General features: G+C 45.4%; 1 protein-coding gene across 1 annotated transcript in view; it reads right to left on the reverse strand.

The window, feature by feature from the left end:
• The window catches only part of mcc (MCC regulator of WNT signaling pathway), a 185073-nt gene extending 174212 nt beyond the window's left edge, over positions 1–10861 (reverse strand). The window contains exons 1-3 of the mRNA XM_063211016.1: positions 10492–10861; positions 7589–7848; positions 5020–5306 (exon numbers count right to left, since the gene is read on the reverse strand). Coding sequence (XP_063067086.1) covers positions 5020–5306; positions 7589–7848; positions 10492–10619 — 675 coding nt within the window. The 5' untranslated portion in view covers positions 10620–10861. The remainder of the gene's footprint in view (positions 1–5019; positions 5307–7588; positions 7849–10491) is intronic.
• Between the last annotated feature and the right edge of the window lie 896 nt (positions 10862–11757).

The following is an 11757-nucleotide window of genomic DNA, read 5'->3' on the forward strand; positions in this document are numbered from 1 at the left end:
GGGGGAGAGAGGGTGATTGGGTGAGGTGGAGGATGGAGGGGAAGTGGGGTGTTGTAGGGGGTGTTGTGGGTGTGAGGGGAGTGGGAAAGAGAGTAGGACTGTATGGGGTGGGTGGGGTATGGATGGAGATTGGTTGTTGGGGTGTACCAGGGGAAAGTGGAATCAGTGACCAGTGAGGCACTATGACACGATTGGCTGCATCATGCCGCGCTCAGCAAATCACTCTTGGCTTTTTTACAACACACTTATTTAAGGTCACCCCACTCACAGCAACACACGTTCAGTACACGCTCGCTAACACATGCAAATACACAAAGGCACAGACACACATACACACAAACACTAAACAAATTCAAGTCTCAAAACAGCAGTTTGAGCCCTTTGAACAGGACGGGACCTTGGCAGAGAAACACAAAACCAAGCAGCAGATCAGAGCGAACGAGAGGGGGGGGGAGATGGAGGGAGAGAGAGAGAGAGAGAGAGAGAGAGAGAGAGAGAATGAGAGAGAGAGAGAGAGAGAGAGAGAGAGAGAGAGAGAGAGAGAGAGAGAGAGAGAGAGAAAGAGAGAAAGAGAGAAAGAGAGAGAGAGACATAGAGAGATGAACTGATAAGATTTACATATTCCTGCTGTGCACTCATATCATGCCAGAGAATGCAACAGTGAGATACTAAGATGAGCTCCATATGTGTCGCCTCTAACCTCTTCTGTCATCTCCCATCACATACACTGGCAAAACACTGCAACACTGCACACCGGGACATTGCATGACACTGTGTGTGTGTGTGTGTGTGTGTGTGTGTGTGTGTGTGTGTGTGTGTGTGTGTGTGTGTGTGTGTGTGTGTGTGTGTGTGTGTGTATATGCGTGTGTATGTGTGTGTGTGTGTGTGTGTGTGTGTGTGTGTGTGTGTGTGTGTGTGTGTGTGTGTGTGTGTGTGTGTGTGTGTGTGTGTGTGTAGGTTGTCAGAGGTTCATGTCAAAGGTCCAATAAATGTCAATGCTTTGAACTGACAGTTAAGTATAGGACCAACTAGACTGGTATGAAATCCAACTCTCTGTGTTGAATTAACACTGGCCTCAGAAACACGACACGGTAAATGTTGCAGATGTAACAAGGCAGGCCGCAGTTTAAGGAGCTTCCTGCATTCCAGTGAAGTTTACAAACCACCCCGTAAAACAAAGCCGCTCACAGCACTGGGCTGAGCTAACGAACGCCATCTGAACGACATGTCAGCCCCTAACGACTCAAGAGTAATGTGCAGAGACGCAGCGAGAGAGAGCGAGAGAGAGAGAGAGAGAGAGAGAGAGAGAGAGAGAGAGAGAGAGAGAGAGAGAGCTGCAGATGGGTGATTAAGTATATGGCGCTCCAAAAATACCACAATATGATGCATGCGAACAGTATGTAGTGGTGAGAGGAGGGAGGGAGGATGTTGGGTAGGGTAGGGAGGCTGCTTCTCATAGAAGAAGAATCTGGATGGCCGACACATTGCACAGCACACAGGTCATCATAGTCTTGTAGCAAATGTCGTCTTAAGTGAGGCAAAATATGTTTTTTATTGCCGTTCCAGCCATACACACTGTAGTGTACATAGTTGACAAGGAACAAACAATGATTAATAATTGGTGAAAATGTTACAACGCAGCACAGGCAAGACAGATAGCGCTCGTCAACACACACAATTTAGATCCACTCGTACACACAAACACACACACTCGGACACAGTAGGACTCATTAGGACCTACTGCTGGGTTGCATGTCCATCATAGCAAGCAAACGTCATCTTCAAAAAACGTTACCACAGGTTCAGCCTCCTATAAATCTCTGCCACGTCACGTGACTTTATCATGAGTCAGAACCCAGCCGGAGCAGCAGCTCTGGACCACTGTCAAAACAGCACTCGTGATTCTGCCGCTCCAAAACTCTGTTACAGCCCAGAAGTCAGAGTCCCGTATCTGTCCGCTCTGTCATGGTGCTGCACTGCACTGTAGCCAGTGAATTAAAGTGCAGCGATGCAGTCCGACTTGCGGTTTTGCGATTGCAATCAAATTCCCTGCCGGCCCGCTACCCCTCTCTTCCTCGGCTCTAGTCAACAACACTGCCGTCACACTCTGGTCATGGCTGCTTTCAACTCATTCTCTAGCTTACGCACGCACGCACGCACGCACGCACACACGCACACACACACGCACACACACACACACACGTTCTCGTCACAGCTCTGTCACACACCCGTCATCCTGTCATACTCTTCCATCACTCCTCTAGTCCAGTTCTCCCAAGCATGGCCACATATGTATATCTATCCCTCTCTCTCTCTCTCTCTCTCTCTCTCTCTCTCTCTCATCTCCCTGTTTCTTCACACCATCTCATTCTTTCTTTTACTCCCTCGTTTCCTTTCTCTGTTTTTTCCATAATATTTATTGCTTTCTTTCACTCTGACTTTCTCTCTCTCTCTCTTTCTCTCCCTTTCTCTTTCTCTCTTTCTCTCTCTGGTCATCTGTCTGTCTTGCTCCGTGGTGGGCTGGCCTGTCCTGCCTGGCTGTCAGCTGTAATCTGCATGAGTCGTCTTGATAATGACGCAGTTGGAGCTGCTGAATGATTTATGGGCTCCATAACGGGATCGGCGCTCCTGAAAAGTGATAGGGAGACAAGGCTGCACCACTCAAACGTCGATAGACGGGATAAATAATGGAGATGGGTGTTTGTGCCCGAGCCCTAATCAATGACCCTGCTGTGTCAATATGAGCTGCCCTGTCAAACTACCAAGCCATCACAACGCACTACAGTTTTTATATTTCATGGCTGGATTGTATTTCATCCAGCCATGAAATTAAAAAAACTGAAAAACAACAAAAAGGATTTTAAGTGTGCCGACTCCTCACTCCGAAAATTACAGTCAACCTTTGTCCTGCACCTTGTCCTGGGATGTGCACAATTTTCAATTGAAAAAGCCTGTTGGTTACTCATGTTGATGGATCAGCCCATCTCGACAGAACACCACCACCTACACCACCGCCAGCACCACCAACACCACCACCCAGCCCCATCCCACCCTGCCAGCTTGCATCCCAGCCCCCTTACCCCTGTTTTGCCAGGGGGAAGGTTGTTGTGAGTAGGGGGAATGGAATTACAGTGATTTATTTCATCATACAGTATCAAAGTCAGACATGGCACAAGCAAATGTTCCGACAATATTTTCCTTTCCTCTTTGGGTGTGTCTGAAGAAGACTGATAAGAGTTGCTCATTACACGCATAAATAAATGTATGTACTTTTCTCATTACCTTCAGCCAAACAGCTTGACTAAAATTTCTTGGATACGGACTTGTATTCACCACATGTCAAGGTGGTGCCCTCTGCAGGAAAATATGATGCACTACAAGTAATGTGTATGTGTTTTCACCATGTCCCATGACCAGGCCCCATATACCAACATTCCAGCCAAGGGCCCCCTTACATGAGTCGTGCCATATTCTTTTTTTTTCCTGTGCACCCCCTTTCACAACCATAATCAAAGTCTAGGGCAGTGCTTGGCTTATTTTTGGTTTATTTTAGTTCACAGTTCCATTTTATTGGTACCAGAAGCTAAACTGGGTTGGCAGTTTAAAAAGAAAGATGGGTGTCCTTACATATAAGCCACAAGACACATATAACATGGAGTACATTTATTAGTTATTCTATATATTCAATAATTCATTTTGTTTTGCTATACTTTTCCAACCAACCTGCGAACGCCCTCCTAGCACCCCAGGGGTCCCCGGCCCCCACTTTGAAAACAACTGTACCACACCAATGCACCATCACCATTCTGTCACCATACAATCACAACATTGCATCTCATATGAAGGATGAAATGAAATGAAATTAAATCTTCCACAACAAGACTAACAATAACCTTGTCAAAGATGTTCTTGCAACACCAATCATCCATGGAACATTAAATTTATATACTGTAGATTACCGTGTGCTTCATGGTTCATTCACAAATTATTGTTCTCTTAATGTACTATGTTGTCAAATATGTGGCCCTACTGTGGCGCAAATGGTAGGGCACTCGCTTGCTATGCGGCCGACCTGAGTTGGATTCCCGGCCCGGGTCCTTTGCTGACCCTTCCCCGTCACTCTCTCCCCACTCACTTCCCGTTACTACCTTCACTATCCTGTCAAATAAAGGCAAAAAAGCAACGAACCAACAATGTGCTCTCATTTTTCACCAAAGACACACCCCCTCCATGCATCTCCAGCACATAGTGAGAGCCAGAGCTTCACCATGGCTACTGAACATTCCCAGACAGTTTTCACCCATCAAAGGAATATAATTAGCCACTATCATCCACTACAGAAGCGATGTCACATTGTTACCCTGACAACACAGCACCATATTGTCCTTACACTGCATCCCCATTCGTGTGGGCGAGAGACCCTGCTGGCATTTAAACATGGCCGCCTGTCACACTTGGGAGATCAAACAGCCCTAACGGATCTCATGCTGTTTCCCCAAGGCAATGTGAAAACATATACATGCACACATGCACGCAAACACGCACACACACACACACACACACACACACACACACACACACACACACACACGCACACGCACACGCACACACGCACACACACACGCACACACACACGCATACATACACGCTCACACACACGCACACACACACGACAGGAAACATCCAAAGATTTAAGTTGTAAGCAACTAGACTTCTCATTTGAGAGTGAAAGACTGTTCGCTCCTCATTCATAAAACATCTGCCGAGAAGCAAAATTGAACTATTTGGACAATGGGTGCATGTCAAACCTCCTATCCTGTCCTGTCTCTTGTGTCGTCCATGGGAAAAAAACAATAGCTGTCAACTGTCAACGCAGAGCAACTTTTTGGGGACTTTGCAGCCTTGCACCACAAGCCCCCAGAGAATACAGAAAAGGAGAGAAGGAAGAAGTTTGACTTGTGCCCATTATGACCTGGTTGAATGACAATCTTCACGGACATGACATGAGGAAGCACTCACTGTGTTGGAGAGATCCAGGTAGTTTCCCGCACTATTGGGGCTGCCGTCGGTGGTTGTCTGGGCCAGAAGGAGCTTCTCCAAGGCTGGGTGGTGCTGGTGGTCCAGAACATCACCTGGCTGTTCCAGAAGTTTCTGTAGGACAGATGACTGTTCCTGGGTCAGGTTTTGGGCCTGCTGCTGTTCTTCTTCTTGCTGCTGGTTCTGCTGCTGCTGCAGGTGGTCTGGGCTTTGGAGGTCCCGGGCACCGGAATCATACTCCCAGCTCTCTCTGGCCCCTGACAGAGCACCTGAGGAGACATAAACCAGTGCACATGGGGGGTAAAACTTGGACCGAAAACGTGGTGATGTCTACCACAGTTATTACACACACACTATAACATTATATACATTCTATAACGAATATTACATTACACTTAGAAGATGTGTTTATCTGAAATGCCTTTCTTATATATATATATATATATATATATATATATATATAAGAAAGAAAGAAAGGCATTTCAGATAAACACATCTTCTAAGTGTAATGTAATATATAAAGGGGGGTTTAAATGCCTTTATTGACAGGACAGTACTAACAGGAAGTGAGTGGGAGAGAGAGATGGGGGAGGATTGGGAAATGACCCCAGCCGGACTCAAACCCGGGGTTCGCATGGGCATGCGAGCTCAAATGTGGGGGGCTTAGCGTGTTGGGCCACAGCAGAGTATCCACTCTTTCCTTCTGGTACAGTATTCGAACCTGCAGCCTCGTGATCACAAGACAATAGGCCACAGCTGCCATGGCCACAGCTCTGGAGTTGTCCCAGATCTGGGTCACAATCATGCTGAAGTCAGCAGTCATCTGAGGCCTCAGCATCATGACTCTCAACTCACCCCTGACTGCACAAACGCAAAACCCCATTTAGGCCTCCAGACTCTAAGATAGTGTTTTGTTACACAATATGTTATTAACATATATTAATCTCTACGGTAACAAGCATCAAAAGTCCTCCAATGGTTAGCCGCAAAGAACTTTCAGTGGTTGTTTTTTCCCAATGTGTGGGGTACTTACCGGTGCATATCCATCATAGTGTCCATTGTGTTGAGGCCAGTTGATTAAACAAAACAATCATAGCCCTACGGTCCAAATGCTGCCTACCTTATTTTCTCTGCAAAAACAACCATAACCAGTAGTTCCTTCTTAAGCATTTCATGGTGGAAACTGAAAGCGACACATTCTGACCTCCACAACGCGGTCACCACTATGCACATGCACAGCACCATAGATTTAACAAACAACTTTCAGTTGGAAACTTCAGCTTTCCGTTAAAGAGTTCTGAAAATCTAGTAGTGGTGTGGATCGGCACTGCCCTCACGATCCGATTCGATCACGATTCGGGAGGTAGTAGATCCGATTCGATTAGATTCGATTAGATCCAATCCGATTCGATTCAATTCTACAATGCATTGCAATGCATTACATTTCTACTGAAAGCAAAGCAAATGTTCAGCCATGATGAGGAAATACAAGTAGTCAGATACTGAGCAACAATTTATTGGCTGTTTTCTGTATCAGTCTGTATCAGTCTTGCAATGTTTTGTAGTGTTTTTATTTAATTTAACATTCATTTGCTCCCGAAATATCCATGGAAGTAATTGAAACTTAAAAAAATTGCCGGATTGATTCTGGAACTTGCCGGATCTGGATCTGGATCGTCCATGCCCCGGATCGATTCGGATCGCCGAATCGATCATTGTTGACACCACTAAAATCTAGTATGAAGAAAGGGGAAGCAGAGAATACATGTGCTAAAAAATAGCTATTTGGGGTCAGTGAGGCTTAACCGAAACTGCAGTTTTCATACAAACAGCATGTGAGAGAGAGTTTTATGTGAGTGAGTGAGTGAGTGAGTGAGTGAGTGAGTGAGTGAGTGAGTGAGTGAGTGAGTGAGTGAGTGAGTGAGTGAGTGAGTGAGTAAGAGAGAGAGAGAGAGAGAGAGAGAGAGAGAGAGAGAGAGAGAGAGAGAGAGAGAGAGAGAGAGAGAGAGCAAATCTTACACGTTACGAAACTGAGATTGTACATTTTGAGTATAACTCTTTAACAGGCAGGTGTGTTGGAAATGATCAAAACAGGTAGCAGATCAGGTACACAGGAAATAATTCCTGCACATTGATCATCTTGCAGTAACTGCAAGTAATGTGCAGTAATCATGTTCTGCATATGCATAACTGCATATGGCCCTTCCTTCACTGTAGCCCATGATGGCCAGAGGTGGCAAAAGTAAAAGTAAAAATAAAAAGAAACAGTTTCCTTTCAACTTATCAGAGTAACCAGTAGACCTGTGTGCTTATCTTACAATCAGCTGACTCTGTGCTGTTGGATCACATTTGTGGTGGGTTCTTGTTTAGGTGTTTAGTTTTTTTTTCCAGTAACAACACAGTCTATCTACATCATTAGGTACAATGGAGTAAATCGTGTAACAGCTATGTAATATCACGTGCTAGTGTTGTACCTACAACATGAATTTATTTTTTACTTTACTTTCACTTTTGACACCATGATAATGGCTGAGTGACATACAGTACGTACCCAGGCTGTTGTCGCTGCTGGTGGGCCAGGAGGTGATGTGCTCGTGGCCCAGCTTGCGGGTCCCAGAGTCCCCAGAACGCAGCGAGAGCGAGAGTGAGAGTTGGCCCTCCTCCTTACGGATCTCGCTCAGCAGCGTCATGCGGCAGCGGGTGAAGTCCTCAAAGGAGATCTTGCCACGCTCATCAGCGCCAAGCTGGCACATGATCTCAGCCACCGAGTCCTCCATGTTCAACTGACGGCACACCATCAGAAGATCATTCCTTGAGGGAGGGAGAGGGGAGGGGGTGAAGGCAGGGAAGCAGTGAGAAGAGAGTGACTGTTGTGAAGGGGAGACGGGCTGCCCTGTTCGGCTTTCAACTCAGGCCTCCAGGGTACCAAATTGGCACTCTAGCCAGTGTACCAAAGAGCCAGGTCCATTGGTGTGACAGAGTACACCCAAAATCCTAAGGTGGTCACACCATCACGGTGAGCAAGAATACCACAGAAAATGGGGGAAAGATCATGAGAGCATGAGAAGCAGTAAGGGTGAGAATGGGAAGGTGAGAAACACTTGAAAGAGTGTAATATAATGACAAAGGGGAAACAAGAGTTGAAAATAAGCAATGAAGAACAGGTTGAAGGTGTGTTCCCAAACAATTCAAATTGTGGTCCATATGCTATAAATATATTATGAACATCAGTAACAACACCTGCCCATATCGCATATACCGATGCTCTTTCGGTGAAAAATAAAATAGAATAAAATAATAATAATTTAATTTTTTTTAGTAGGCTACCAAGGAGATTTTTGATGATTTGGAGAGTTGTGATGCTCGCGGAGGCTGCTCCCGCTGCGATAGGTCTTGCCACAAACAGACCTTTGATGTCTCCATAGCCCTAGCAGCTCTCCCGAGACGAGACAGTAGGCTCGTTTGCAACCACGCAGCAAAAGATTTGATCAAAACGTGATTTGCTTGGTCATAAAAAGGAGGGGATAACTGCGTCGCAACCAAGCTGGACACATCAGGACGACGAGATTTCAACAGCGGCAAAGAAGGTGGATCTACAGGTCTGTGGGTGGATCTACCTATTTTGACAGCGGGTGTACCAGGGCGCCCTCTCGTGGAATTAAATAATCATGGCGCTAATTCCATGACGTGCTTACCATCGTCGGCACATGCTTGTGAAATGCGAGACTCTCTCTGCCTCTCGGAGAGAAATCGGGAGGTTACCACTCAGTGAGTCATGGTACAAGTCTTATGTGATGATTTGGCTTCACGTCCATGTAATAATTCAGTTAATTAGTACTCACTTTAGGCTATTCATTTTGTGTTTTGGGACCAAAGTCGTCATTCAGATAGGGCCGTTTTAAAATTACTTAACAGCGCCAACCCATGCTGCGAGGATTGAACCCAGGTGTTCAATATGTAGCTTTACCATGGCGCGCCGACCACAAAGGCCACTCTGTTTCGTGCACTTTCATACATAAAAGACAAGATAAGTCTATCGCAACTGGTCTGTTTCCACATTAACCATCAGCAACTAAAGACTCCCCGTGTTTCGGTGCAGTTTCGAACCGGGGACCTCATGAATGGAAGTCAGGCGCGCAACCACTACTGTAACTGTCGAGCAGGCGGCCCGCGGAATAATACTGGTTTTGTAACCTACGGCATACACTCCTAACGTGGCGGAGATGGAGCATCTGACGACAGGGTGGTTTGTTTCTTTTTTTTCTGTTGTAAGTGGGTTGTGCGACCATACATATGGATGATACCACTCTGAGTATGCTGCATTTGAGCATGAAATGCATTTCAGCATGTAGAAAATGAAGCACGTTCAACTACACACACTTGAATCACATGAGCTATGAACACCAATCACGGCAGATTCCTCACATCATGGAGGAGGTCTTCTGCCCAGCGCAGTAGCTTTCTGGTACTGCGTGGCAGTTTGACAAAAGTTTTGTTCCCGCGATGGTTCAACGCCATGTGACACGACTGCCGGGCAGAGGTCACTCCCTTCAACTGCATCATGAACGGCAAATTCTAACCAGGATGCTTCACGCGGACACACTGAGCATGCTCGCTGCCTAGCAAATTTTCAACTTCGTCAAAATTACGCCATCACGAACGCCCTTATTGACAGGCACATCAAAAGGACATCTCGCTTTTTAAAGCAACGAGTCAGAATGAAGACATCACAGGGATGTCAACCCTTCAATTAATATCGAGGCTCTTGCAGTTACATGATGGATCTAATCAAAGCCGCTTATTTGTTGGTGTTTATTGAAAACGTATATTATTCACCACGTTAATGTATGTCAAAAATGCAGCAGAGAAGCACCGACAAAACTGTATGTGTATAGGTGCTCGTGGCATGCGTCAACTGGTTAGCGGTCTTAAAATAGCTCAACAAGCAATTACCTCTACTAATGGAACACATCAGGACATGGTATGCAAGAACTTCAGAGTGCATGTTGCCGTTCGGCTCCGATGCTGTTAGCACTCGTTCAACATTTCTTGTACTACATGATGTAGAAGCGAGAAAGTAGAAGTAGGCTACATACGACAGAGAGGCAATCATCCGCGTTGTGTGGCATGCAGGCACGTCTAACAGTCTTTAGTTTTAATGTAGACTGCTACAAATTACATTGCCTGAACTTTGCAATAGATTGCTCACCGTTCCATGAAATGTGCGCATATCTGTTGCTCAATGCGCACTTAAGTGATATGAAAGCTTCTATAATCATGGTCGACTGTTAGTAACTTCAGATGACAAAGGCCTGTATCATGCACAATAAAGAACAGATATGTAATGTTCTGCCACGGCGAACTATATTTTGTTTGAAGAAAAAAAAAACTTAATACAAAAACTGGATATGGCAAATGTTGTTTTACAGCTTCGTGTACGTTGGTTCCGTTTACCTGCTGATGTACCCATCTCCATCTCCGTCGCAAGTCTGAAACAACCGTTTCATCCGCTCTTCTTCACCGGTGCTCGATGTGTCACTGCTGCCGCTGCTCACACTCACCTCCACCGCAGCAGCCGCCATGATCAACCCCGAAAAATGCTAACCCCTCGCGCTCAGTCTCCGATAACTCCGAATCTTACGAAGTGAACATCGAACTTCAAAATCAAATGCTCGCTCTTACATAATGGAAATGGTCACTTCGTATAGCAACGAAGGTGTTTTCTCCCTTCTAGCTGCCAAGGGGAGGCAAACTTCTAACATTCACGACAATGAGGACGGGGAACGGCGGTGCATGCAACTTTGAAAACTGTTGATGGAATGATGTTGAAGAAGTGGGCAGGTCTCGAGGCAGCATGATAGTAGCGCTGCCTTGCGTAGTGAGTTCATGAGTGCCATTTACTTTCGAGATTTTGGATTTCGCACCTGGCTGTTATACGAATTGACTGTGAACAATTTGTTCATCCACATTACAGCCTATAGTTATAATTCCGTTTTTATCAATTAACCAAAGTTGACCAGTGAGACAGCAGTGTCTGCTTTCAAGTGTAGACTTGGACTGTAACAGAGCAGAGAACAGTGCAGCAAGACAATAACCATAATATCCCGTTCATGTATTCGCATCTGCTGAGGTGTAGGGCATATCTGGACAGCATCTCTACATGTTTCTTATAATGAGCTCTCAGGGGTAGGCATGCGTTGCATCCTCCATTTATAGGCTTAACTGCAGCCTCGGCGTCTAGAATGACCTATACTTGTTCTGTTGTTGCTGAATAAAGAAAACCCTATAGTGTTTCATTTCATTAAGTCCAGGCTACTAATCAATTTCTTCAAAAATAATGTTGTTTTTTTTCCATTTCACCTAAAATTGGCAGTCTGACAAGTTCAACACTGTGTTCTTAGAAGGATGACACTTTCAGTGCTGTTGTGCTGTATAATGTGCAATTAAAACAGATACAGAACTGTGCTTTAACCACAGGGCCTACATTTACATGTTCTTTAAAACACAAATTGACAAGGATGATGATCTCAGAGATTTTTTAAACTCTCTCTGATGATCTTCCTACGTGAACGGCACTACATTTGCGATGAGTCAACCTGGAAGTTAGGGGGCGCCAACGGGGCAAAAATGTTCTCAGCTACAAGGTGACTGCAAACTCACTTCTGAAGTAGGCCTATGAATCATCACTAATTTTCAACATATGAGATGTTAACAGCTGTT

This window comes from Engraulis encrasicolus, chromosome 11, assembly GCF_034702125.1.
Source record: "Engraulis encrasicolus isolate BLACKSEA-1 chromosome 11, IST_EnEncr_1.0, whole genome shotgun sequence".
Taxonomy (NCBI): domain Eukaryota; kingdom Metazoa; phylum Chordata; class Actinopteri; order Clupeiformes; family Engraulidae; genus Engraulis; species Engraulis encrasicolus.